At 41.0% G+C, this 27467-nt stretch overlaps 2 protein-coding genes across 10 annotated transcripts in view; one reads left to right on the plus strand and one right to left on the minus strand.

Annotated features, from left to right (window-relative positions):
* LOC116673257 (THAP domain-containing protein 5) overlaps nucleotides 1–27467 on the plus strand; it is a 142706-nt gene that overhangs the window by 51662 nt on the left and 63577 nt on the right. The window lies entirely within an intron of this gene.
* tfec (transcription factor EC) overlaps nucleotides 9902–27467 on the minus strand; it is a 49560-nt gene continuing 31994 nt past the window's right edge. For 2 of the 9 annotated variants that reach the window (XM_032505437.1, XM_032505443.1), the window contains 7 exons: nucleotides 17687–17941; nucleotides 16845–16946; nucleotides 14609–14729; nucleotides 13571–13627; nucleotides 13362–13437; nucleotides 12280–12427; nucleotides 9902–11261 (listed from right to left, as the gene is read on the minus strand). In XM_032505437.1, coding sequence (XP_032361328.1) covers nucleotides 10806–11261; nucleotides 12280–12427; nucleotides 13362–13437; nucleotides 13571–13627; nucleotides 14609–14729; nucleotides 16845–16946; nucleotides 17687–17941 — 1215 coding nt within the window. In that variant the 3' untranslated portion in view covers nucleotides 9902–10805. Of the gene's footprint in view, nucleotides 11262–12279; nucleotides 12428–13361; nucleotides 13438–13570; nucleotides 13628–14608; nucleotides 14730–16844; nucleotides 16947–17686; nucleotides 17942–18536; nucleotides 19084–21684; nucleotides 21770–22311; nucleotides 22548–27467 lie in introns of those variants that run through there. The other 7 variants (XM_032505441.1, XM_032505445.1, XM_032505440.1 and 4 more) reach the window with 7 other exon arrangements.

The raw sequence follows: 27467 nt of genomic DNA on the forward strand, positions 1-27467 counted from the left end.
GTGTGTGTGTGTTCACGTGCATGCATGTGTGTGTGTGCACCAGGTGCAGGTGGGGTTTCTAGAAAACCATTTGTACGAATAAGGTTGAGTTTTTTTTACTCAAACGACATTGTCTTGAATAAACAATATTTATCACAGTGTTTTCTGGTAAACATAATTACAATTTCTCTACTACATGTAGTATATTCTTCCCGATCTGTTGTGTCCCAACGCTATAATTATCTATTCCTTATACATGAAAGACAAAGCCTCCATGAACTAAGCGTGCATTTATTACTAAAGTACAAAAAAAAGGTTCTGTATGAATTATACACGCTGCCTTTTCATGTCATATTTTTGTGGAGAAAAAAAGCTCAAACTCCACTCTGTCTCTCTTGCTTAATTTGAAGAAAGCAACAACCCTTTTCCCCTGTTTGTTACAGCAACTAGTGAGGCATACTTTCTGGCCCATAGCCCATGTTCACACAGACACAGAATTTTAGATTCTTTTAAAATGCAATCATGTGAAAATGAAGACAAATAGACCAAAAGCATGACAATGAGCAGAATGAGTCCTTGTTTAAGTTCATTGAGCATATTAGAAGTCAATAGCTACTTTTCTCCTTTAATTTTAGCATTTATTTTCCTGCATCAAAATGAGTATTAAAGGGAAACAAATCCCTCCAGGGAGCGAATTATCACCTCCTTCTCCCTTGTAGCAGCAGTATTTACCTCATCTTTCCTCACTCACACGATGAGCACACAACATGAAACACTATCAATCTCCTGAAAACCATAAGGATAGCATGGCTGCAGGCCATGGCATGGCACATGGCTTTGCTGCGCTATCTCTTCCTTTATCGCCTGCCTGTTACTGCCTGTGCCACTTCATAAATAAAGCCATTAGACTGCAGAGAGGCGGGGGGACACAGGACTGTGTGTTCACACACACAGATACACATAAACACACACAACAACACATTCTGGGCAGGTACTCAGTCTCCCTTCGCTGGGGAGCTTTAACCCTGACCAGCTTAGTTCAGAGGCGAGGGGCTTTATGGGACATTGGGGAGCAGCTTGCATGAAGTAAATAGAATATCCAGTGGTGTCTGTCCCAATCTCAGATTAAGCCTCCACAATCTGTGGTTTTTCTCACTCTGACAGAGTTGTGTGTGTGTGTGTGTGTGTGTGTGTGTGTGTGTGTGTGTGTGTTTGTGTGTGAGTGTGAGAAGTCACATACACTTGCACCACACACACTTTCAACACAGGAAAATAAAATAAAAAAGCATACACAGAGCAATGTCTGTGAGTGGGTCCCAGTGCAGCTAAGGGTTTTATGCTGACGCTAAAGAATGTGTTCATCTAGAAGTGAAGGGCCTCTCTCCCCCTGTCTGCCTCTCTGCCTTGTCTACGGACTGACTTACTGACTGACAAGTGTAGTGTAGTGGTGGATCTGACAGGGATCTCCATGTGATCCGCTGCAGCTCCCAGAGGGCCCGAAGCGAAAGCCCTTCCCAGGCGTATTGGCGAAACACTAATCCATCCGATAGGAGCCAGCATGCAGGGTGGGCCCGGAGTTTAGAGAGCTTTGTCCCTTAACTGAAAAGTCCAAAGAACTTGTGTGTTTTGTCCAAATATGCTTTGTTGAAAGAAACACCATTTCCCATACTGTTTCAGTCTTGTTGGACTCACCCACAGCCATGAAGAAAGAGAAAGGAGTGTACAGGGATATAAAGGTAACAAAACAGACAAATAGCATTGGTATTATTGAAGGGGAGAAAGGAGATGACAGGAGGAAGAGAGGTGGTCTATGTGTACCCCGGAGCATCCCTGAAAGAAAGAAAGAAAATGGTGAAAGCTGACTTGGAAAAAAATTTCAATTTAGTTTGACACAGTATAAGATCTGAATATCTTTTTTTCTCTTTGTTAGTTCACACAGCTCTGGAAATACTTTTACAAGTCCCTAACAATATTTATACTTTTTACATTTGGCTTCGTAGCACGTTCAGTAGTGCTTTAGGTTTCTCTGTGACGTGTTTTTTTTTTTCTTCCACACAGCGCAGGCATGATTGAATTCCAGCCTGCACGTAAGTGTTTTTTGATCTAGTAGGCTTGATCCTTGCGCACACCGAAGCACCACCACACACATACGTGCTACACTGTATGCACCCATGTACAAATACGCGCACACATCACATTATACGGCATCAGCCAGGCTTAAAGTGGATCATTATTTACTAAACAGGTTGCCTAACAAGAAAAGACTGATTCCCCTGCAGGCTTGTATAAAAACCCTGGAAGCATGGCGGTGGAGCAATATCCATCATAATTGATGTGTTGCAAAGCAGATTACACACATTAGCGCACACTGTTCTAGCTATGACAGCTCCAACTGAACATGACAAATTCCATAATGTAGGAAAAAAAAGGTATTTTACTCTCTCTGGGTATTAAAAAGCATGGCAACTAACAAAGAGGCATTTGCATGTGCAGGAGGAAATGCATGTGTTTGGGTGTGCATCCCTGTCTAATGACGCCTCCATGCTCTCATGTCTTCTTAATTACATTCTATTTGTTCCACTTGGGGCGAAGGGTCCTGTAAACTGTTTGGAGCTTGGCACAGCTTCCCCTGCTCAGTGACAAAACTTCATTCAACACAGCTAATCCCAACATAGCATTAGCTACATGGATGATGCTTTGGAGGCCACTGACAGCTGCGGCATTATTTACTGAACACAGCACAACAGATAAGCCCATTGAAACTGCAGCAGCTCATTCATTGTGGGGAGGCATTAAGAGTGTCTGTAGCTGCCTAATCAGTGGGCTGGATGCTGGAGGAATAAATAAGCTTTGGGAAGAGGGATGGCTTGACGCGCTCACTCACTCCCTCCTCTCTTCGTGCTCACTCACTCAATCACTCCCTCACTCACTCCTCTCTCAGTCACTCTCCTCTCACTCTTCTAATCAACTCAACAGCATTACGGCAAATCTGGTACTGGAATTCCTGCTGGCTGCTTCTATTTCTGTATGTGTGCTATTAAATTAGAAAAGATTGTAAATAATGTGCCATTGGTTTGCACTTGATTCCATCTTTTAAAAACATTATTTTATTGTATTATTATTATTGGTATTATTATTACTATTTTGAAATGTTAAAGTTTGGTTGTTTTTTGTGGTCCACTCAATAAAAAATTAACATTTCTTATTATTTTGGCCTGTGATTCTAAATGACAACCCGCTTGCCTGCTGTTGATAACATCAGAGAATAACACTTACTGGAGGCTAAAAACTAGTTTCCTTTTTTACAACCACAGCTTCATCTTTACCGAGCTGACAAAGACATGATTTGACATAATTTTAAATAAAGTCTGAAGTGACAATTTTTTGTAGTTGTTTTTTTTAAATTAGCTTACAGTATATATTCATAAAAGAAATCATTTAGACGTTATTCCTCCTAATGTGTCTTTAAATTTTTCCCCTGGTTTTGTATTTCTGTAGCAGTTATTTAATTTCCAGTATCTTTCTTTTTAGCCTTTGATTAAACCTAACATATTAAGAGATGCAATTTAAATTATTCTCCTACTAGTTGGGAGAATTCATTTTAATTGTAAAAGAAGGCCTGTGCTTGTGTTTATGTGTGACCGAGCTGTTCGGAGCCGTGTCGTTAGCCACACACCCACTCCTGACGACCCACTAATTAACACCCCATGTTAATCACTCTCAGCCCAGCCAATAACCAGTGACATGCCACCATGCAGATCACTACATCATACCCCAGCACAGCAGCACATCCAAGCCAGGCGATATTTTCCCTTTCTCCTTAGTGGTGTGTTGTAGCGACGTCTCAGGGAGTATTTTGACTTATTTGACATTATGAGAGAGAACAGTTTGAACAGTTTTCCTGAACAGGAAGTTGGTATTTAGCAAGACTGTCATTCACAAAGTGATACTGAGGTGATAGGAATACTTGAACAGTGACAAAGAAACATGTCAGCACCACCGCCCGAACCATCTGTTGGCCCTTTATGTTTTCCTGAGCTCTATAATTTCTAACACCACATTTATTTTTGTCACCATACCGAGCGCCACATGTATTAGATCTAATCCATTAGCCTGATCCTACTTTACATACACTCCTTTAAGTACATGTTGGGGAAATATCTTCCCGGTGAATCTGCCGTTCTAGCTGAAATAATGATTTTGATATAAGTTAAGCTGATTTGCCTAAGCTACCGAGTAATTAACTGAAGTTAATCATTTCATTTCAATTCATTTCCATTACCTGAATTATTTTGCGGGTCTCTTCTATCTTTTGTAATGTCTGTGTCTGCTTCAAGCTCACTGTTGTCTGGAAGTAACAGAGAGGGCCATCTGAACTCTGTTACAATACTGACCTCTAGTGTCAGTTTGGCCCGGCTCTGGCTGCTGTGTGAGTTTTAAATGTGACATTTTAGCAGGCTCATTGGTAGTCCTATCTAAGGTAATGAATCCGCTTTGGACAAACTGCCTAGTTTGAAGCTTTAGCCTCCAAACGCCTGGAGCAGGGATTGCCCAGGATAGGGCAGAGGTAGATTAGGAGTCAGTGTAATGAGAAGCAATGAATCTCTTTAGCTCACCCTTTGTCTTTGCCTCCATCCACCAAGCCTTTGAGGAGAAGCAGAGAGATACTTCTCTGGCCAGTGGCAGCCGCACGGGCATTGACTTTATTTTTCATCATCCTCTTCTCCTGTCCTCCCTGCCGGCGTCTCCCTCTTTCACTATCTCTATCTATTTTTCCTTCCTTTTCTCCGTCCTCAGCCACAAATGCTGCCACTTGCTCATGCCAAAGCGGCCTCACGTCCTCGACAGGGGGTTGTCAGATCTTCTAGAATATGGAAAGACACAGACGCTTGCCAGCCCACAACGGTGTGCAGCACGTGCGTAATAGGCATAATAGGGTCAGGCCTGCATTTAATAAACAATTACTCATCTATAATAGATGAGTCCAGCTCCTAAGGCCCAGTGCATGGCCTGGGTCGAGAGAGGGAATAGGAGAGGGAGAATAGGAGAGAGAGAGGGAAGATGAATGAATAATGCAGACGAGATGCCCATCAAGAGCACCCAAACGCAGGGGCCCATGCAGCGCCAATTATCTTCCCCTGCTAATGATGATCATCATGATGCTCTCCCCCCGACACGCTCCTCACCCCCACCACCTTGCACCACCATGCCTAAATCTGACATTTACCCAGCTGCCCCTGGACCCCGCCGTGCGTCATGCTCCCTAAGTCAACAAAACAGAGGAAACGAGCTGAAGTAGTAACTGTTTCGCAATGTTCTTTTATTTTATTTTGTAGGGGTATCCTGGTGGTAGGGTAGCGGGGGAACAGTGGCCATCGCTCCTCTTTTGAATTACAAATCAATCAGGGAGCTCTCTTCAGCAGCTTCCATTCAGTCCAAGGTCACCCAGATTACACAAGGTTAAAGTGTGTGTGTTGGAGTGTGTGTGCATGCAGAGAGACCTGAGGGGGGGGGGGGGGGGGGGGGGGGGGGGGGGGGGGGGGCTGTCGCTAGTTGGATTAGCATACAACTCTGACAGAGCGAGGGAATTAAAGGTAGCACAGAGGGACGATGGCCAAGCAGTATGGTCCTCGCTCTCTGCTGTATTTGAATAGACAGCCTAAGATACGTGAAAACAGCGAGGCGGTGAGTAGAAGCTCTTTGGCCCCCAGGATCAGAGGTGGGGGGACCTGTGGTGCTCAGGCAGACTGCTAGTTAAGTAGATAGGGCCCCAGTAGACTGCTTTACTATGGGCTCTGGGAAAAATACACAGCCATTTTGGCTCCCTCAGGGCCCAAGACAGTGGTAATAATGGGATCAGAGCCATGACCCTCCCAGGACACCATACCACTATTGGATATTCTATTAGTTTCCTCTGCAGTGAAAAGAAGTCCATGCTCAACTACTTTTCTCACTCGGAATCACATTTGTTTTACTTTTATGTAGCTTTAACAGTGACTAATCAAATTATTGAAAGTTTTTCAGGAAGAGACTTTATTAACAGTTGAACAGAGTGCACTGCTACTTACGACTATTGTAAAACCTTCTAGTATATAAAGCTATGTATTGTGGATATCTTTTAATCATATCTAATGTACTTTATGCATACAAGGATATTGTAAGCTATTAACATATGCACAAAAAAAGCGAGCCCCATAATTGTTCCCTTTTACCGTTTAATCCCAGCACTGGAAGATACAGCAGAGATCACATTAACATTTACATTTCTGAATCCCCCACCTCCTTGATACAGCTCCAGCTTTCACCCTCAGCATCTCATCTGCCTTTACATAATATCAGGCTGTATTAATGCTACATATGGAGCTCCACTGTCTGTGCTGCGTAGATTTACATTTTCCTAATGATGTGCTTTCATTTTTCCTCCGCTATCCCCCTGTCCTTCCCTTCACCTCCAGCCCACAGCCCACGGTGATTTAAAACACATACAACTGTACTGCCGTTTTACTGCGTAATAACACAAAGCGCGGGTTGAGACACCTTTGGTCGCCCCGGCCCCATCTGTTGCACATCTGGAAGTGGTGTGCCGCACCAATAATTGGAAGTCAATTTGTTTGAAGTTATGTATTTGGCATCTGGCGCGATTCATAAAAACTCTGGAAATCGCATTAATTTTATAGCATCTCGAGAAGGCCCAGCCACTTCTTCTTCTTTTTTCATCTCTCTTGTGTTCCATCGTTAATGCACGTGGGGCCTTGCTGGTCTAGTGACGTGGGAGTTTTTCAAGCACTGGTCAGGGTGTGGTCCTTAATAAAAGCAGCATGGAGGCTAATGCCCTGAAGAATCATGGGATGAATTCCGTAGTGCACCCAGGAGACAATGTTGATTGCTTGAGTTCCCAATCATTAAATTTAATGCTCAAATTTTGGCTAAGTTTTATAATTTCACCTCTAACTCTGACCTTAACCTCAGATCTTTTCTTATTTTTCCTGAAGGAAAAACTCAACCAGGGCCTAGTTTTCCACATTTCCAGGAGCAGGCTGACTGATTGAGAAGCAGCATGGTGTTGTTTGTCACACAGCTCTGAATCACGGCTGAAAATAGATATGACACTTGATGTTTGGTGCCTTACTGCCGGCTGTCATATTGTTATTCCCACTCAAATTTCACCTAATTTGTGCACAAGTCTTGTCACAGTCCAGGTCCTGATGAGGGCTTTTCTCCCTTAGCTTCCTCGAATGTGTGGCAACGAGGGCTCAATGAGATACACAGCTGTGAGTGCATATGTGTGTATAGTATGCATATCTGTGTGTGTGTGTGTGTGTGTGTGTGTGTGTGTGTGTGTGTTTGTGTGTGTGTGTTGGTGTGTGTGTGTGTGTGTGTGTGTGTGTGTGTGTGTGTGTGTGTGTGTGTTTGTGCTTGCATGTGCACATTTGTGTTTGCACACAAACACATTTGATTAGGCTTGTTTGTGTGCATGTGTGTGTTTGCGTGTGTGTGTGTGTGTGTGTGTGTGTGTGCTCCAAAGTGAGTCACCTCAGCGGGAGGTGATTAAGAGTTGCCAATGGCAGGCTCGACAGGTGAGTGTGTTGTAGCACGCTGGCAGCTGTGGCATCTGCACAGGTGACAGCTTCTCCTGCTCAGTGGTGGTGTCAGTGTTGGTGGGTGGCAGCAGGTCTGACAACGTTGTTTTGGTGACAGAACGACTCTGCTGTGAGGTTCACTTCATCACTTGCCTTCTTTAGATTTGTCAGTTTATACTGGGACGTATAGGGATCAGCATGGACTTTAGCATATACTGCCATGTCACTATTCCATATGTGAAAATACTGTCTTACCAACTATACACTTTTTGATTGACTTGATTGGCTGTTTTTATCCACCACAATATTCTCTGTTGTATCACACTCCTGCCTTGGGTTTCTTTTTATGAACATGCTGCACAGTGTGGTGAAAAAGCACAGCCCATTGCTGCCACCTGCTGTTTGAAATGTGACACAGCAGTAGCCCTTTCATCCTGGGAGTTAGTGAGGTCATTCTTTCAGGGAGACCATTTTGCCGTGCATGCATTCGGGACACAAAACGAAATTGAAAGATTGTTTTACAAGGTGTACTTTTTTTGGCACATAATGTAACAAGCTTGGAATCTGTTTCTTATGAACGTGATTCGGTAAAGAGCAGAGGATATGCGAGCAAGATAGATGAGGAGATTTATAGGATTGCAAACTTTCCCAAATTAGTTTTACATGTTTAAATGTACTGTATGTACTGCTCTCAGCATATGAATCTAATGCCTCTAACATAACAGTGTTATCGGATACCTACAACTGTTTTCTCAGTCCACTGTAGACACTTCCCTTTGCATTTTTTAAACTGTGGGTTGATGAACTGTGAAATTCTAAATGAAAAGTCGCTTGTTCTGATGTCATTGTTGCCTCATCTGACCACATTTCCTTTTGAAGCCTGTACATAATGGGCCTTGAACTTTGTCCATGATAGGCTTTGATATGTAGAGAAATGAATTGGTTAGGAAGTTTAATCTGACTTTCTTTTTCAGGGCAGCATGCTTTTTCTCTGGAGGTAAGCCTTGAAAGAGTTAGTAAAATGTCTGGGTATTACTGTCAATACTTTCATTAGGGTAAAGGGTATTCATTTGCATTCCCCGACTTTGACTTTTATCAATTCCAGGCGCCACGCTAATTGGATTTGTGTATTTTTCTCAAGTTTGGTATTATGAGAAAGGAGAAGAAAAAATACATTGAAAATGTAAATGCCTTTTGAAATTTCTCTTTCTTAGATACTCTTCATGAAAATCTATATTTACCTTCCATAACTGCTTTGGCCAATTACCCATAAACATCACTCACCACTTTGTAGTTAGAGTGACTACACTCCGTAATGATTGATTGGTTCGGTCTTATTTGCGGCTAAAAAAGGAGATGCGAGCGAGGAATGTTTCGATTTCATTACAGAGAAACACTAACACTAACACTCTAAAACATTAATTCAGAGAGGCTTTGATGAGAAATCCATTTGGGAAGTATTGGCTTGGTTGTATTTTTTTTGCCTGGTCTTGTATAATTAATGCACGACTACAAGATTAGAAAACTATGTTGATGAATGATTTTTGAACACTGAATTATAAGACTTTTTGATCGCTGTTTCACAAACAAACTTTCTTCATCAAACTATATTAATGATACAGTTTGTGGTCATATTCCTACAGTATGAAAGGACACTTGCTGCTTACCTCAGAGGAAACTTTCTCAGCTAACAGCTCTCCCAGCAGCTCTTTATTCCTCGCCATTATGCCTCCTCAAGGGCTCATCAGCTCACAGTAGGCTCATCAGAATTATTACTCCTCCTCTACTTGTCTTTATTACCCAATTTCCCTCCTCTCTCCTCCTTTCTGCCACTCATTGCCGATCAGCCACCTTGTAAGCCGGCTCTTCACCTTCCACTTGGAAACTTCTCAGGCTTTGTTCAATCTTTTCAGCCCCCGGTCCAGCAAGATGAATTTGCAGGCAGTTTGCTCCTTTTCCCACTTTCACGAAAGGATTTTGTTCTGTTTCTACCATCATGCCCCTGCTGTGTGTTGAGTTTACACTCAACAAGAGAGCAGAGTGCGAGATTTTATATAACATATTGTTCATTTGTACAATCCAATGATAATTTATGGTATTTTGTCAAAGGTAGATGTTAGCATAAGTCTTCCATTGAAAGTAAAACGCAAAAGACATTTGCTGTTTTGAATTCTAGAAATATATTATTATTATTTTCTCAGTTTTGGGATCTCATTGTTTATGTAGCACTTAGGAATAGAAGTTGCAACACAAGCTAGTTTTTATGTATTGTTTGGGGGTGTATGAATGTGGACCTTGAGGAAATGATATCTTTGAGATGACAACAAGAAGCCAAAATCAAGTTTACCAAAAAAAGGGGTTTATTATATTTTTCTCACCCCTACTAAGAATAGAAAAGGTAACATGTTACGTTGATTTTATTTATATATACAATATATATATATATATATATATATATATATATATATATATATATATATACATACTGTATATACTGTACGCATATATATAATTTTTTCTCAGTGATACATGGATTAAAACATACATAAATACATAAACACTTATTTAACAAAAACACTTAAAAGACAGACAAAGACAAGTTAGGCATTGTGGTGAGTACATCAGTCACTTGGGGTTTGAATAAGGCACATCACACAATCACAATCCCGACTGCAACTCTTAAAAAAAAATACTGTTGCAAAGTAGTGGTATTGTCATTTAAAAAAAAAAAAAAGGACAGTTTTGGCAGGTTTAGAGTGATCATTTTCATACGTTACAGTGTACAGCTCCCACAGGTTTAACCAAAAAAAACAAAAGACATGATCATTTACATTATGTATAAATGTCTCCCTTTTTCTTGCGAGTCTGTTTCTGCTCTGTCTGGGAGGCAGAGGAACATTTTACATGTCTATAGTAAAGTTAAAAAGAGCAGGTGGATGAGCAGGAGGTCTATGAGTTGTTTGTGGTCCCGCTGAGCTTTGGAGAATGCAAGCTTTGGCAGCCAATCGAGCTCTAACACCTACCTGATCAACAAGAACTACACACTTTATATACAGGTGACACTTTGACAGGCACTGTCAGGTGTGTTAGCTGTCATTTATATTACCTGCAACCCTGTGAGTGGTCATGCCAAGCGCCATCAGTCAGTCTTTTAAAGGCTCTGTGTATGCTTTTCCCCACTGGGGATTACAACAGTGTTGTCACGAGAAGATAACAAGAGTTTGCTACTGCCGAGGGGGGGCACCCTTAAAGGTCGTCACCCTCTGCAGAGCTAAAGCTGCTCCTGCGGCTGCTACCCTTGGACGCGGCTCCGGGCGAGCCGGCTGAGAGGAGCGGGTCGGTGCCAAACGGCGAGAGGGGGTCATCCATCAGGATCTCGTCCAGCGGGTGCTCCTCCTTGAGGGTAGCGCTGAAGAAGTCTGTGAAGTGAGACAGCGGGTCGGAGAACGTGGTGCAGCCGTCGCCGCCTGGCAAGTGATCCTGTGGCCCGGCAGCAGTGGTGATGGGCGGTGGCACTCCGGCTATCCTCAGAAGGTAGTCACTGTTGGGGTCCTCCTGGTAGAGGGGCGGCTGCTGAGGTTGCTGGGCCTGGGGAGACTGCTGTTGCTGTTGTTGTTTGAGGAGATGGGAGGAATGTTCTACTGTCCCCAAGGCTGAAGTCATGTTTGGGAGGCCATGTGCTCGTGCCTGGATCTCAAGCTCCTGGAAAAGAAAGGAAAAGACACCATGAGTGTCAGTCTATGCAGATATCTCAATAAATGCTACAAAAAGTGATGTCTTCTAGTATGAGCAGATTTACCATGACAACATCGTGCAGAGTAACATCACCACCAAACCTTTTCAATATCTCCTCCACATACTAAGGTTAGGTTGGAGTGAGCCAGTTGGAGTCAGCTGCAGTGAGCCTGGGAGTTTGGGTGTTGACACACTCTTCTCCCACACACACACACACACACACTCCTATGACAGTAAATGATCAGCACTAATCACCTATCAGTCTCATCACAAAGGCTTGTTTGACCTTGTTAACGTCAGTGGTGGTCAGTGTTTCCTGGATGCTTGTGTCATCTTTGAAGATGATTACAGATTTAGTGTTTTTCCCATCATTGGAGTAAACTCAGATAAACCACATATTTTTGTTTGTAGAAGTGCGCAGGTGTGCGTGCGGCAGTCTGTGTATGCATGTCGTTAAGCATTTCTTTTACTGTTTTGCAATGAAAGAGCTGGACTTTATGGCTTTCATTTATCAGGTAATTAGCACGGAGCTCTCAAAGAAAGTGGAGAGTGGAAGGACTTCATGTAAATTCGGGGGGGCGGCGTAGGGTTGACAGAGTGAACCCTCTGTCTTCACTAAACTGATCTTTGGCATAATGAAACAGGCCCGTTTTTAAATAAATCAATAATTTGAAAATGCCAGTTTACTTGGATCTTGCACTGAGAGTAAGTGCTAAGTTATTAGTGAGTTGAAAGGCCAACCGTTTGTGTGAGTAAACTCATATTTATGTGTTGTGTTACATAACATAATATATGAAATCTAGACATAGTTTATTACCAAACCTATAAACATTCATTTGTAGTTCACAAATGTAACCGTGTTGTCCTATAAATATCTAAACTAAGCAATTTAATCTAATATTCGGTCTTCAAATGTGTGAAATAATCTTGATAATCTAGGCCTCAATCGGCCTTGTTTTGCATTCAGACGGTTCGATTTTATTACCTGGATCCTCAGCAGTAGCCTCCTGTTCGCTTGCTCCAGCTTCTTCTGACGGCTCTCCAGCTCCCGAGCGTGCTGCTGCTCTTTCTGCAGCCACCTTATGTACTCCACCGAGGCCTTCAGGATGGTGCCTTTGTTCCAGCGCATGTCGCTGCAGTAAGGAGAAATGTAAAAGATAACCTTTTACACAGAACCCCCTGATGTCGGCAGAATATCCTCCGTAATAATAATAAAAAGAAAATGGGGGGAAAAGTTTTAACACAGGTTTTTTTTCCCCCCTTTTATGATATGAATAAGAAATGGTGATTTACATGGGGCAATTATTCATCCTTGGACATTACATGGGGACACTGAATGGGAATTTTAATAGAATAGTTAAGTAGCTATGTGGAAAGTCCATTCTCGTACCTCCTTGTTCGGTAAAATTAATCCTTGTGTAAAAATAGGTGAGGGAAAATGAGCTAAGTAGGAAGACGGAGGAGAAAATGGAACAGTGGACTAAAGGTGCTAGAGTGCAAGTCATTCCTTTGCAGATATTATTGCTTTTTTTTTAAGTAAAGGGGAGCTGTAGTAAAATTGTCCTTTTTCACACGAATGAGACGTCTGTCTGATCCGTGCTAATAATCTCTTTCATCTCATGTTAATGGCACGATGACAACGCCAACCTTCCATTTAAATTTAAAGCAAAGTTCAATTGCAAAAGATGGCCAGTGGATTTCAATTCAGCTCCACACTCCATCTCTATGTTCCAATTGTGCTTCAAACTTTGATTCAAATGGTGTGGCCTGCTTCTTTGCATTTGACCCTTTCCTCATCATTCATGCTTTGAGCTGAACTGCTGGGACCCAGCGAGAGGATGTACAGCTCTTGGAGCGTAGACTACAATGGAAGTTCAAGTGCACCCTTGAAATATGACTAAAATGTGCTTGAGTACTCATTTAAATTCAATGAACAACGTTTAGAGCGTCTTTGTGCTTAGAATTTAATATGCTTCCCTGCCAGGTCTTGCAGTTGTTTTTAGTGACATAAAGTGAAGCAAAGCAGCGGCATTCTTTCAATAAATACATTTAGATTTTGCAACTTACGGGTCATTCGACTTTGGTATGAGCGTCCCGAGCTCCTTAATTCTGTAGTTGATGTTGTATCTTCGCCTTCTTTCAACTAAGCAAGCAGAACAAAAAGAAAGAGCAAGCGATGATTAGGACATTGTCAAGCAGCCGTGCCAAAGGCTAGCCGTAAGTCATTTTCAGATGATAAACTGTGAGGGAGTTGAAAGGCTGCGGGAGACACTTACTCAGATTATGGTTGTCCTTTTTCTGTCTCTCTTTGGCCATCACTCTTGTGTCATGTTCTGTCCACAAAAAAAAAAAAGGGTGGAACAAATTGATTAGGAACGCAAACTAATTTAGAAACCGTAGACAACCAACACAAAACGCCACAAAAGGTCCAGTCAGGTCACGGAGACACATATGCAGTTGTTTTGAGGGAGTTCAGTGCGGGGGTCAGCCATAATGTGGAGTTTCCATGCATTAGCCCTCACCGCAGACACAAGCTTGACCTCCTTACACACACACACACACACACACACACACACACACACACTCTGAATGAGCCCAATTTATCCACTCTGGCATCTCTTAAACTCATTGTGGATGGAAAAATAGGGATCACGTTTAAACTACCGTAATTAAGACAGTTTAACAAATTTGCTAATCTGTCCAGGAGAGAGACAAAAATGCCACTGCATCCATATTTGTATTCACATTCTTCCAAATTACATAATTGGGGACCTGAGATTGGATTTCCCAATTTGTCTCTGTTGATTCAATCAAGACAATTCCAACTCTGTGGAACAGCCCATTGTCCTCTCTGCCCACAATCAAATGAAACAGAAGGCAATTTACTTATTTGAGAGTGAAGGGTTCTTCGGGTGTCCTTTCTATTTCCTAAATCAATTGGACTTCTTTGCTTGAAGCATGACATTAATAAGAAATGTCTTAAAGGGCCCCTTTGTTTGTTTTTGTTTTTTGCACTGTGACGACAAGTCTACACGTTTCTACGGCCTATTAATGGAACCAGTGACAAGCACCACAACAAATTGGCTTAGACATTTGTTCCTGCCTGACGCACAATGCCTTTTTTTAACAAACACAGTCTCTTCTTTGTAGCACCCACCAAGAGTCTTATTGTTTTATTTTATTTTGATTCCCCTAAATGCCTTTTTTTCCTTCCAGCAGCATTTGTTTGATTTTAAACTTTTACAGCAATGTGAGCATGTAATTATTCATTAACTAGTTTGTTGTTTGATCAACGCTATGGTATGAGTGCATACCTGTGTATTCCCTTTTTACAGTGAGCTTTGTGGGGTTAGATGTGGGGCTCATTCCACCATTAGGGGCGTTCATACCTTGTTCACCCCCATAGATGTCCAGCATGCTGCCACTGAGGGACACCTACGAAGGAGAGAAAAGAGGTAAGGGGGGAGAAAGAGAAATTGTCAGTCACGGGGGAAGCATGCCAAAACATTTGCATTTCACACTTTAGCAAAAGCCACAACACAAATAGTTGTTTTTAGCTGCTGTGTGGCTTTGTTTATTGTTGACGAAAAATGACAAGAGGCAAGTAGAGTGATCACAGCCTTCCAGAGAAGGTTGTCTGCCCCCAGGCCTCTGGCTTTGGACCTCCCAGCGGGGAGTTGAAGTATTGGCATGTCTTCTTCAGCAGGACAGTGCAGACCCAGTGCTGTGATCGTGAATTGCTGCCATGTTCCGATTCCCTGCTTATCTTGTATCACAAAGAGTGAAAACAACCTAACAAGAAGTTACCCTCACTGTAGACAGGTCAATAAAGGGTCATCCTCCAGTCATACTCCATCAAAGCCTTCCCTTCAACCCAGGCTTGCAGCCATGTTAAATTTGGTTTGCATAGACATAGTGCCTTGATCTGCTAATGCCACCATTTTCCAAACCCCTCCACTTTAAAGGGCTCCTAACACAGAGATGTGCTCTGTGTTGAAAATAGCATCCCATTTGATGAAAAGGCTAGCTAGGTCAACTGCTTGAACAGAGGCATAACTGTTATCCTACGGGTCTCTTTTTGTCTGGGAAAGCGTGCATCATTTCTTTTTACGGACTGGGGAGATGTCAAGCTATGGCGTAAATGTGTACACTTGTGTGTCTAATTCGCATTTGTGTATAGATGGGAATATGCTACAGAGGCCACCATGCATTCCACGATGCACGCAGCCAATTCTATCCACAACATGTGTGTCATATCTAACAGCCAGATTGGTGAACATGATAAGGTTGCATGTCAAGTCAAGAGATGGGAAGGAATCGAAGGCAAGAAGGAAATAAAGAGAAGAGACAAAACGGAAGTAACTGCAGACATTTCAGATATCGGCAGTTGGTTTAGTTTGCATGTGCATTTTTTTTCATTATCTTACCATGATGGGAAAAGAGAAGGAGGAGGGGACAAAAGCGCTTATCAAAATGAAAGATTGCAACAATTCCCCCACAACTCCTATTGTAATCACTTCAGTCCCTCTCCCGTCTGTGTTCCAGGATGTGTTGACACGGCGAAACGATGTGATGCATCGTACTGTATGACTAATTAGAATGAATTGATCCATTTAAGCATGGTATCATTTCTGAACAAGCCCATGGGGAGTGTATGCATTAGCCCAATCCAATGGCTCAGTAACTCTCTCCAACAAAATCTCTCACTCTTCGCTCCACTGTCGTGCTCCTCATTTGAAACCCACTGGCTCTCCCATTCCTCCTCCTCTCCCCCCACGCCTTATCTTTTCCTCCCCTCCCTCTCATTCCCTCACTATCACGGTATCTGTTGTGTTTTGCTGTGTGTCACTTTATCTGTGTGTATGATTCTTTGTCTACCAATTTAGCGCTCTCTGTATTTAAGGAGTTAGGCTACATTCCCAGTGTTCCTATCCTACAAACTCTCCCTGTTTTTGGCTCAGGTGTCTCTATGTTCCCCTTGTCCCACATTTTTGACCAGAGTTTTTTGAATTCCTTCTTGGCTATAAATCCTACAGATAGTACTTGTCTATGGTGCTTTTTCTAGTTGGTGGTCTTCTCAAGAATGGATCTTGGTTACTTGGACAGTTACTATAACTGTAGCTTATTCTATTGTCATTGTTATTAAGTATATACATTGTCCACAAACATCCTCTTTTTTAACCTAATCTGCATTGTTCTTGAGTAATGTGAGAAATGTTGCTAAGCCCCAATGAACTTTGACTCATCTCCAGACTTAAGCTGACCCCAAACTAAGACAGGTCCCCTTTTTCCCAAGCAAGTCAAGCCTGTGCCTAAATGTTTGGGTGGAGGAACCTTACTTTCAAGTCTCTCCATTCAACTTCAAAAGAGTGGAAGTCATTAGTTAGGAACTTAATTTGACATAAACATAACTGCAATAATGTGAGTAGGTAAACAAACACAGGATATGTTGCAGAAATCAATACAAAAGACCTTCAAACTGTTGATAGTCTGTCACATTTTTAACAGTGTTACAATGTAGCTTTTAGTGTGATTGTGATTGATACTTACATTGTTTTGCATTAAGATGTTAGACTCCATGCAATCCAAGCCTTCATCATTGAAACCGGATTCAAGACTAATTAGGTCATCAATAACTTCATCCATTGGAAACTAAAAGAAAACAGTAATTTCAGTGTACTTATGGACAGGCTGATGATTTTTGTACCAGAATGGCAATACTGTCCAAGGCTGATCTTTTGAAATCTTAACACTCAAACCAAAATAGACCCGAGGAAGGGAAGGGATTGTCACAAGACTAATTCAATAACAGACAAGTTCTCCACCGGCTTTGTTGTAAGTTAGTTAGCGGTGTTGGCAGGAAACACATCTGTTATCAAACTCGTTTTCTTCTTTTGAAAGGGTTCTCTCATCAGAGCCTGCATGTCTGAAGTTATTGATGAACACATCATAGAGAGAGAGGGAGACCAATAATGGCATTACTTTGTTTAGATGATTACTTGGAACTACTTTCTGAGATTCAAACCCAATCCAGACATACAACTTAGAAGGCTATTAACGTTTGTAAATTCTATTACAGGATTACTATCTGTCCAAACAAAGAGTTAGCCATGATGTATCCCTCTAAATTATTACAAATGGCATAAAAAAATGAATACAGAATAAAGCATGTTGACAGGAAAAAAAGTATTGACAGGAAAACGTCATCAACAATGTTGTGAAATCTACAAAAGTTTGACCCACAGTTCTGGTATGTTACCAAGTCTTTGGTTGCGATTTCAATTTCACAGTCACTGCAAGACAGATTCTGAGTTTTCTTATTTTCAGTTCCATATATCCAGCAACATCATAAGTCACATTCAGGCACTTTCTTTTTCCATGAACCCACTCACCTCGCTGTCGTGACTGGCCATTGTGAGGAGGGTAACAGGGCTGTTGGGGTTGCTGCCGTCGCTGACGGAGGCCATGTGTCCATTCCTCATGATCGGCACGGTGGCCAGCGGCTGGCCGGGGGCGTGTGGATGTGGAACGGCGTGGCCCTGCCCGGCCGAAGAGGCCAGCTTTGAGCCCAGCGTCAGGTACTGCTTGACCTGTTGATTCTGGGTCTGGTGGAGGTGGAACTTGGAGTTCTCCAGGTGGCTTTGTACCTGCAGCAAAAAGAGACAAGTTCACTTAGTTGATTATATAGAAAACCAGTTCATCCCACTGAAACCACACTGACTAAGAACAGGTTCACAAGAGGTGTTCACAGTAGCTGTCAGCTTTGCAAAAATATGATCTAATTCATCACATAAATGGTTGAGTCAGTATTTTCCATTATTAGTCACTTTTACAGACAAAGCAAATTTACAGACTTACAGCAGTACTATATTTTGTAGAACACTCACATTAAAGCAAGTCAAGTTTGACATGTGTAGCAAGTGTATTAATGAAAATTAGAACTTATTCTTAAGGACCTTTCTCAAGGAAAGTATTGTCATAGTCTTAAATTCACTACCAGTTTCTGACTGAAAAATGTGGTCCGTAGCATATGCTTTTTTCCCAGAACAGAACTTAAGTTGACAAACATATTTCTTATTCTATTAATCTGCAGTAGTACAGTACATAAATATAGATACAGCCAGATGTCAAGATTGCCAAACCGGTCATACAAGCCTTACCAATATGTTATATTAGAAAATCGGATCACACTGTTCAACAAAAACAATTCCAAAGTATTTTTCTAAATTTCAATATTCTTACATTTGAAGCTCTGGTTGCGTCCCGCATCATGTAGTAACTGCAGTCAGTTAAGTGTGGCATTCTCAGAAAAGCAGATAATCTTCAAATTGGTTTGTTTTGGCGTAACAGCAAGTCAACTTTAAGGATCCAGATCTGCTGCTGCTATCCTGTTGAGCTGCAGACTCCCAGTAAGTGTCTGTACCTCCCAGTCCCCTACCAAGGTCTTATAAAGGGCCCTAAGTGAACTAATTAGGCCCAAAGCTGGGGGTTAGCCTTTATGTTACGTAGTATGATAATCACTTCAAACACTGGATTGTCAGATCACCCAGTGTTTGATCACTGCAGGATATCTGCCTTAAGTGTCTATCACTAATTTATGCAGACCGCCCTTTTTTTGTCCGACTGACCAATCAGTGGTCATCTCCTAATGTCCTGTCCTTCCTGCTCCAGGGGTTGTGGCAGCACAATTGACCCTTGTTCCCATGGTGGTTTTAAATAACTTTTATGCCATTTTAAGCAAGCCTTTTCATTCAGTCATTTTTTCAATGTTTCCAAAACAATAACTGCATAAAGCAATAAAGCTATTTTGAGGTCTTTGTTACTGTATTTGTGGACTATTTTCAGAGGGAACATCACCTGAAAACGTTTAGTTTACACACTTGTCTGTAGCTCACAAAGTAGCTCACTGTTGTAATTTGCTTTACGAGTTCATGGAGTGTAGAGTATTTTTAGGTGAACTTAATAATACATGTGTTGTTAGCAAGGGTATTATTATGTAAGTATTTCCAGTTGTTGATGCTCATCTCTTTCGTCTGTCTCTTTCACCCTTTTTTTTAACTTCCTCTTAAAATGATTCTATTCACTGGTCAACATAGCGTGCTCTGTGGGCTTGCCTGAACTTTTTTATTTTTTATATCTACATGAATGCTTCTGCTCCATGACTGACCTCAGCCAATCAATTAGCAGTAGAAGACCAGTAAGATAAGCAACAATGCCGGTGTTTTACTTTAGCAGATTTAGTAGACTTTATAGTATGACTTAACTTAATATGTGTAACTAATTGGTAAAAAATAAAGATGAATACATTTTTTACTCTCTTAACCATGTCTGCTCCCATATTAATAATGTAACTTGTAGGGCACATTACCATACCCGCAACAACAAGTGTCATTTATCAAAATCGCAGATAATGACAGCATCAAAAGCAAAACTGTGGACCTTTTGCTATACAGTGGCAAGTGTAGCTACTTGGCAGTTTTGAGATAATGCTAAACCCTAATGTTTGACTAAAATACTAAGCTAGAGTAACACAAGTATCACAATAAAAGAACAGCTAACTCCCTCTGTGTATATATATATATATATATATATATATATATATATATATATATATATATATACAGCTAAATCTACGTTATGTTTGCTGACATTTGTTATGTTAGCCACCATTAGCTACTTGCCATATCTGATCAAATAAGGCTGCAGCAAAATGTATTTACATTGGAGAAACAAGCGGTTTATTGCTTGTGATTTCAACTTTTTTTTAAAGCAAGAATGTAATTTCTTCTCTCAAAAGAGTTTGATGGAATTGATTATATGAGTAGCTTGATTGCAAGGAGCTTGCTAGTTTTCAGACTTCTTGTAGCAATGAACATTTTTATGGTTAAAATTTCAACTAGCACAACACTGCTAAACCGTAGGCACTGTTACCCATGGCAGCTTTGGAATTTAACTGAAACTCAGCAATAAATTCTCCTTGTCAGCTAGACTAGCTTCCTATTCACCACTCTTCCACCTAACTAAGAACTGGCTGGTCACAATACTCAACTTGTCAGTGCTGACTGAGAGCTCTTATCTAACTTCTCCAGGCCAAACAAGATGCCAGTTGTTAGCCAATCAACATTTCTTTCCACTACGGATAGCAGGAGGGATGCCAGGACTGCTACACACCACATCTGCTTTGTGTGACAGTGTTTTTGTCCTTGTTTCACTTCAGCTTTCTCACTACTGTATATGCCGGAGACATGCTTGTTATCCACTTAAGAGAATCTGATTGGATTTGAGAGGTAATGGTGCTTCAGTCAGAAGCCAACTTCAACAATGGCAGGCCTGTGTATGTGTGAAGAGGACATGCTGAAAATTATCAATGCCAGCCATACACATGGGACAGGAATGAGATAAGAATCTAATCAATCAAGGATCAAGTTTGGGATTGTAGTGACTATTCTGATGTTTGAGACATTTTTTCTCAATATGGCTACTGGCACCTGCTACAACAAATGAGTCAGTGTTTCAGGTTACGGGTAGAGAAGAGGTCACAGGATCACTTTCCATTCACAATTCCATTTGCAAAGTTATTCCTGACATGCAAACCTTTTAGCAGAGTTTATAGACAACAATTCATTGATATCAAAAATAAAGATATCACTCAATGTGTTTAATTTTGGCTTTAAAAATTAAAACTTTGCACAGTTTGTTCTTTTGTTTAATTTTAACGCTTGGAAGCAGAAAATTATATTTGACCAGTTTGCGTTTGTACTTCCTGCGTCCAGTCAAAAGATATAAACTTGACTTAGATCAGCTGCACCTCCCTAAATTTATTATCTTCATTAGAGACATTGAAACCACAAAAATAAAGATGTCAGAATTAGACAACGCCCTCATTCAACACACACAGCCTATTTCTTTCTTTCTTTCTCAATCAAACTTCTCCTGACTCTTTCACAAACATAACGTGAGTATTTGCTGGGATCTTAACCCACACATCAATGCAGCAAGTTGATCAAATCCAACAAATACTGTACCCTGCTCTGCTGTGAAGTCACATTGCACGTTTTCCCCAGCAGTTATATAGAATATCTAATTCATGCAAGCCAATCACTGCAACAATAAAGCATATTACAGCAATGCTCTAATTACAACTCTTATCACCCTCAAAAGAAAATAACCACTCATCCTGCTTTAAAGGACATACATTCCCAATTATATCCCAATTATATACTCTACAATTAAAACTGCAAATTCTCCACTATGCGATTAAAAACAATTTTAGATTACTAACACACACATACACACAATCAATGCTAAATCTTCTGTTTCATATATTCTTTCAAATCATAATTTCCTTAGCCTCTATTTGTAAGATGCATTTAATTGTTGTGAGATTTACCTCGGAGTTAATAGGTGTATTTCTTTAGTCCCACTGAAAATGCTGCACCCATACTGTCATTGTAACAGACAAACTCACAGGTGTTCCCTCTAAGTAGGAAAACTCTTGCATAACTCAGTTTCAGTCTTGCCCAAGTTCTCCTTTCACTTCAGAAAATCCAACAACTTATGAAACACTGGGTGATGGTGACATTAACTAGTTGTACAAATTATGGACAAAACCTAGTAGGAGGTTTGGATTCATTTCTGCAAAATGTTGTATTATACATAATATTGCGAGTAGCAATGCCCGATTAATCTTTTCCCAACTTGAATCTACAGAGATAAGACGAAAGTGGAACAAAAAGCCTACTCCGACTTGCTAACTGTATTTTTGCTGAGCCTGCTAACCAGTAAATAGCTGTAACCACACACCATAGATTGTGAAATGTGAGCGAAATTAAGGCTAGCATAGCAAACTGATCAGTAAATCTGGATTCCACAGTGGCTATTGGTTGTAAATGCATGCATTTTATAAAGCACAGATAATTTCTCTCGCATGCAAACACAAACAACTGTACACACATACACTTCTATGTCTGATCTCGCCCCGATTTGCCTTGCCTGTAAGCCGAGTCGCTCCCCCTACCTGCAGAAGTTGGATCTCTGTCATGGTGATCACTTTAACCACACAACAGCGACTCATGGCTCCCAATTTGGCAGTGTCTCCAACCAAAGGAGCTGCAAATTCATACAGAAGAACATGGACTGTCACAGCTACAGCTGTGTCTCACCGAGACGGGGGAAGAAGAAGAAGATAAGTGCCACACAGCCTCCTTGCTGAGCTTTTGCAGAAATATCGGAAAAGAAGGCATGACACATCAGCTTATTTGGGAGCCGCACGGGCTGTTTCCTGTGTGTGTGTGTGTTGATCTGTGTGTGTTTTGGGTCAGAGAAAGGCCTGACGGAGGCAGAAATACAGATGGCAGTTAGGGGGGTTGGAGTCTGCATGTAGGGGTGTAATAAGTTGACAGAATGTGAGTTCCTGCTTGTGGATCACCACACTTTCCTTCCTGCAGAACATCCAGCCCAGCTCAGCACATTCTCCCAGGTTATCTTCATGACACCCACTTCCCTTAGAAGGTTTTTCAACCATCAAACTGCAGCCACACATTCAACTAGGGACACACACAGAAATGTAATCTGTGTATGTGTGCAAATATAGGCTACTAAAACACACAGATGTACAGTCACACAAAGTTGTTATCATGTCCCAGTCACTGTCAGGCAACAACAATGGCCAACATAGGCCTTCCCAGAATGTCTCTCACAGAATTCCTGGACACAGCAAAACTGAACCGAGGTCATTGCAAATCCTCACTGTAGTGCCAACTTCTAGATATATTAAAACAATCAGATAAATCAGAATCCAAGAACTTAGTTTAAACAGAAAAATAGAGTCCAACTTTTAAATCCTAGAGAGTTTTCCAGAGTTAGAAAAACAAGTCCAGGTTGGGAAAACATTTCTGTTGAAGCAACTGCTTCAACAGTTCTATTCTATTTTAGAAGAAGAAGAAGAAGAAGAAGACAACATGAGTTTGACTTTGCCAGACCTTCCTCCACAGTAGTGCGGAGGAGGGTCTGGCTAGTCCAGAATTCCAGGATGGGAGAAAAACATGCTCTGATTTATTGCCATTTCTTTAAACCAATCACAATCATCATGGGCACCGGCAAGAACAACAGCTAGCAACTACCTTACTGGATTTACCATGCAGAGATCTGCAGAGCAGTTAACCATGGTCCTCATAAATCAACTGGAGTTTAAAATTCCAACACAAAGAAAGCATAAGGTAATGGACATGCGTTTGAAAAGAGTGAAATCAGGCAGAATTTCCGGCAGCAACGGAGCAATCCCGGAACTGGAACATTGTGGATATTGACTATCCAGCAAGGGGAAATTCACATTTTTCACTCTGCTTGGTACAGTTATTCTACACATTAAACACAGGCCTGACATACACACACATGCAATGATAGAGAGACGTCAGATTGATGTAATGAGTGCCTTGCTCAAGTTGTACCTTGACAGTGCCCAGGAGGTGAATGGCACCTCTTCAGTTACCAGATCCCACCCCATACTTTAGCCCGTACGGGGACTTGAACCAGCAACCCTTCTGTTCCCCACCCAACTCCCTACAGTCTGAATTACCGCCACCCATTTTGTTTTGCTTGCACCATGTCTACCTGCAATACAGCTAACAATACTGCTGGTTTGCTATCCTACCTACATTCCCCTGACCTATGTAAATTACTCCCTGATTACTCCCTCAAGTGAAATCCTGCATTGCCCTGTGTCCTGAAAAAGGAAGACTGACAGTATTATTCTCACGGCTGATTCAAAGATTATTGCATACATTAACTGAGGTTTTTATATACGTTTTGCTACATTTTAATAAACATGTAATAACCTAAATTGAGGGTGTTGAATGTAATGTAAAGCGAATTGAATCCCAATTATTCCGTTAAATCAAACCGGTACAGATGATTTATTCAGATGATTCATTCAAAGCATCAGTTTAACACTGTACTGCACAATAAGCTAATGTCTCCTCTCAGCTGGTAAATTGCAATTTGTCCCACTCGTGTCTATGGTGGAGGATTTCATTGTGGAGTGAATGCCTGTCTTGATACTATCTGTACAGTAATATCTGCAAAAGGGAGTTCTCATTACAACCAAAAAGATTAATAACCTGTAAAGTCTCAGTCAGCTGGATGGGTGAGCAATATTTACGCTGCTGTGTCCAAATTATTTTGCTGCTGTTTGAGGGTCAACATGTCAGCTGTTCTTCACGTCTGATGTGTCAACGTGGCACGTGTGTGTCCATGTATCTTTGGTGTGTTGTTTCTTACAAATTCACCATTACCCACTTGTATATTTGTCTCCTTCTTGTTTATTTAATGCCCGCTGTGTGTACGTGATTTATCAGATCTAGCCAAATTCCTGTCTGGCCATTTTTGTCTGATATTGGGGCAGGCCACAAGTGCTCACCTTTGTTAGTCCCCCTACATGGCATGTTTTAAACATCAGGGACTTCCTGTAAGAGTTGGCCTGCTTCTGAGACAACACTTCAAAGTGCAGCTCCCACATCTGAGGACTGTTTTATCCTGCTAGAAAAGGAATGCATAATGGACACGGCACCACTACACTTTTAATGACTCTCATATGAATTAAATATTATAGCAATTTTAACTGGATTATACGTGAAACTATGTTTGAGCGCGTGTGTGTGTGTGTGTGTGTACTTGTTACCTTGATGGAATATTAAATTTTATGAAAATAGGCTGCCACAACAGTGGTGTAAAAATAATCAGACTTCATACTTAGAGTATAGAAAGAAAATGACTGAGGTACTGAATGGAGTTTGGATTTTTTTTTTTCTTCAAATATGATTTTACTGATATACATTTAAAATTTCTCACCAAAGCACACTAGGTGAGATTTGAATGTATGTCCTGCATTGTAAAAAACAGCAGCGCAGTTTATTGTTCGTTTTCATATAATTTTGTTTATCAGCTTGCGGATTTGCAATTCTTTTTTTATGTATCAAGGCTGTGATTGTGGCATGCACAAGCATGTTTGTGCTGGTCGAAGATAAAATACAAACAATATTATATCCTTAGGCAGAAAATCACAGAAAAAAACAAAAGTTTTACTTAAAAAAAAGAAAAGAAAATGAGTACACATACCTTAAATAACATACTTCAGTACACTAAAAAAGTATTTCTACTTTGTTACTGACTAATTTTCTTCCAATTTTGCACATAACAGACATTACATTATAACCGTTTCAGTCAACTGAAGGGAGGACAGAGGAGGATGCAGTGCAGCTTGTCCTCTCCATCAGTGAAAAGGAGATGTAATTAGATGAAATGGAATAATACAATTTATGCTGCTAAACCAATCAGAGCACATCACTCTCTGTGAGCAATGAAAAGGAGCACATGTACAAGATGTAATGTATGCACACACAGTCCCTAACACGGAGACATACAATAATTAACGTTACACATATTCTTGTGATGTCTTGTTGACAGATTAGGTTGTGGTATGGTGTACATGTAGTATGCCACCTAAACTAGTAAATGTGTTTGAGTGTGTATCAATCAGTGGCGTCACTAATGGTTAATTCTCTAACCTCTCTAGTTAACTTAAATGTAGTCTATGTTCATGACGTTCCACTTCTGGAAATTCCGCCGGATTTAATTTATGCAGGTCGTACACCCGTTGCTTTGGGCTGTCTTTGTGTTGGCATTTTAATCTGCTCCTCAGATCTCTGCAGGGTAAATCCAGACAGCTAGCTAGACTATCTGTCCAATCTGTTGCATGACCATGAATGTACACGTTCCACCAAATCTAGGTCCTTCCTAAGCCTATTTTGCAGAGGCGCCATTGCTCCACTCTTCGCTGCCCATGACGATTGTGATTGGTTTAAACAAATGCCAATAAACCAGAGCATGTTTTTTTTCCCATCCCAGAATGCTGTGTGGACTCACCAGATTACAATCAGAATTGTTTTTCTGACGTATTCTTGTTATAAAGTGATTAGTGGGATCCATGACCAATCTTTTAAATAGGATCATGCGATGACCCGCAAGGCCGCAAGTGCTTGGTGGCTAACGCCAAGCTAATGAAGATGAAATCAGATTATAAGAGGAAGGTTTTGCTGAATTTTAACATATGAGACATACAGTATTTCATTAGTTACAGTTCAAATCGCTTATAGTTGATCGCAATCAAAATTGTTCTTTCTGACGTATTCTCGTTATAACGTGATTACCAGCATCCACGACTGTCCTATTTAGCTAATGCCAAGATAAAAAAGTTGACATCAGATAAAACATCTCATCATGTTGCATGATGTCATGCCGTAGTGTAGACTGGGCGCTTAGTGTTCAAGAATAAATCAAGATCAAGACATACAGCTGATTCAAGCCAAACATTTGCTATTACAGATACCAAAAGACTGATCAAAACACATTTTAGATGCAACTTACCATTAGACATTACATAATTGCATACAAAATCAATAGATACCTTTTTATTAGGCCTTTAGTCAACTTTGCAACCTAATCATAGCATCCTTTATCACATACTACAGTCCTATTCTGTGCCCACAATATTTTTGTTTGGACAGCCCAAAAACATAAACCTCTTGTCACTCTAAAGACGTTAAGGTGCATATAATTCTTTAACTGAAGTTATAATATAAAATCTGAATTCATTGATTCTATTCTGAATTTAATATTGGTACTGTAAAAAGCATATTCTGTTTGGATATTACGAATAAGGCCTTTTTCCGAATGTAGCACTTTCCGTACAAAGCCTTAGGGCTTTACTTTTTTATATTAATTAAAGTCTGTTACAAATGGTGTCGTCCGGCGACATTTGCGGGCAGTAAATCAAGCTAAGATAATTACCTCTTCTGAACAGTCCATTCTGTTTTTAATCCTCCATGTCCTCCCTGGTTACAAGCAACTGCGTGGCGGAGGGGTGCGGGCGGTGCGCAATCACAGAAGACTTATATCGTGTGGGTGTGCCAGTTTTGTTGTCATTACTTAGAATTCCTCATGGGGGAGACAGAAACTTCGGACTATAGCTTTTAGACATATGGGATATGCGGGTATTATTTAGGTTTTAGAAGCATTCTTTGGACATGTATAATGAGCATTCGGAATATGCGTCTCAACTAGAGTTTTTACGGCCTCTTGCCTGTTTATGGCTTACAGTCAGCCCAGTGCGTTCTA

The sequence above is a fragment of the Etheostoma spectabile genome, chromosome 23 (genome assembly GCF_008692095.1).
Source record: "Etheostoma spectabile isolate EspeVRDwgs_2016 chromosome 23, UIUC_Espe_1.0, whole genome shotgun sequence".
Taxonomy (NCBI): Eukaryota; Metazoa; Chordata; class Actinopteri; order Perciformes; family Percidae; genus Etheostoma; species Etheostoma spectabile.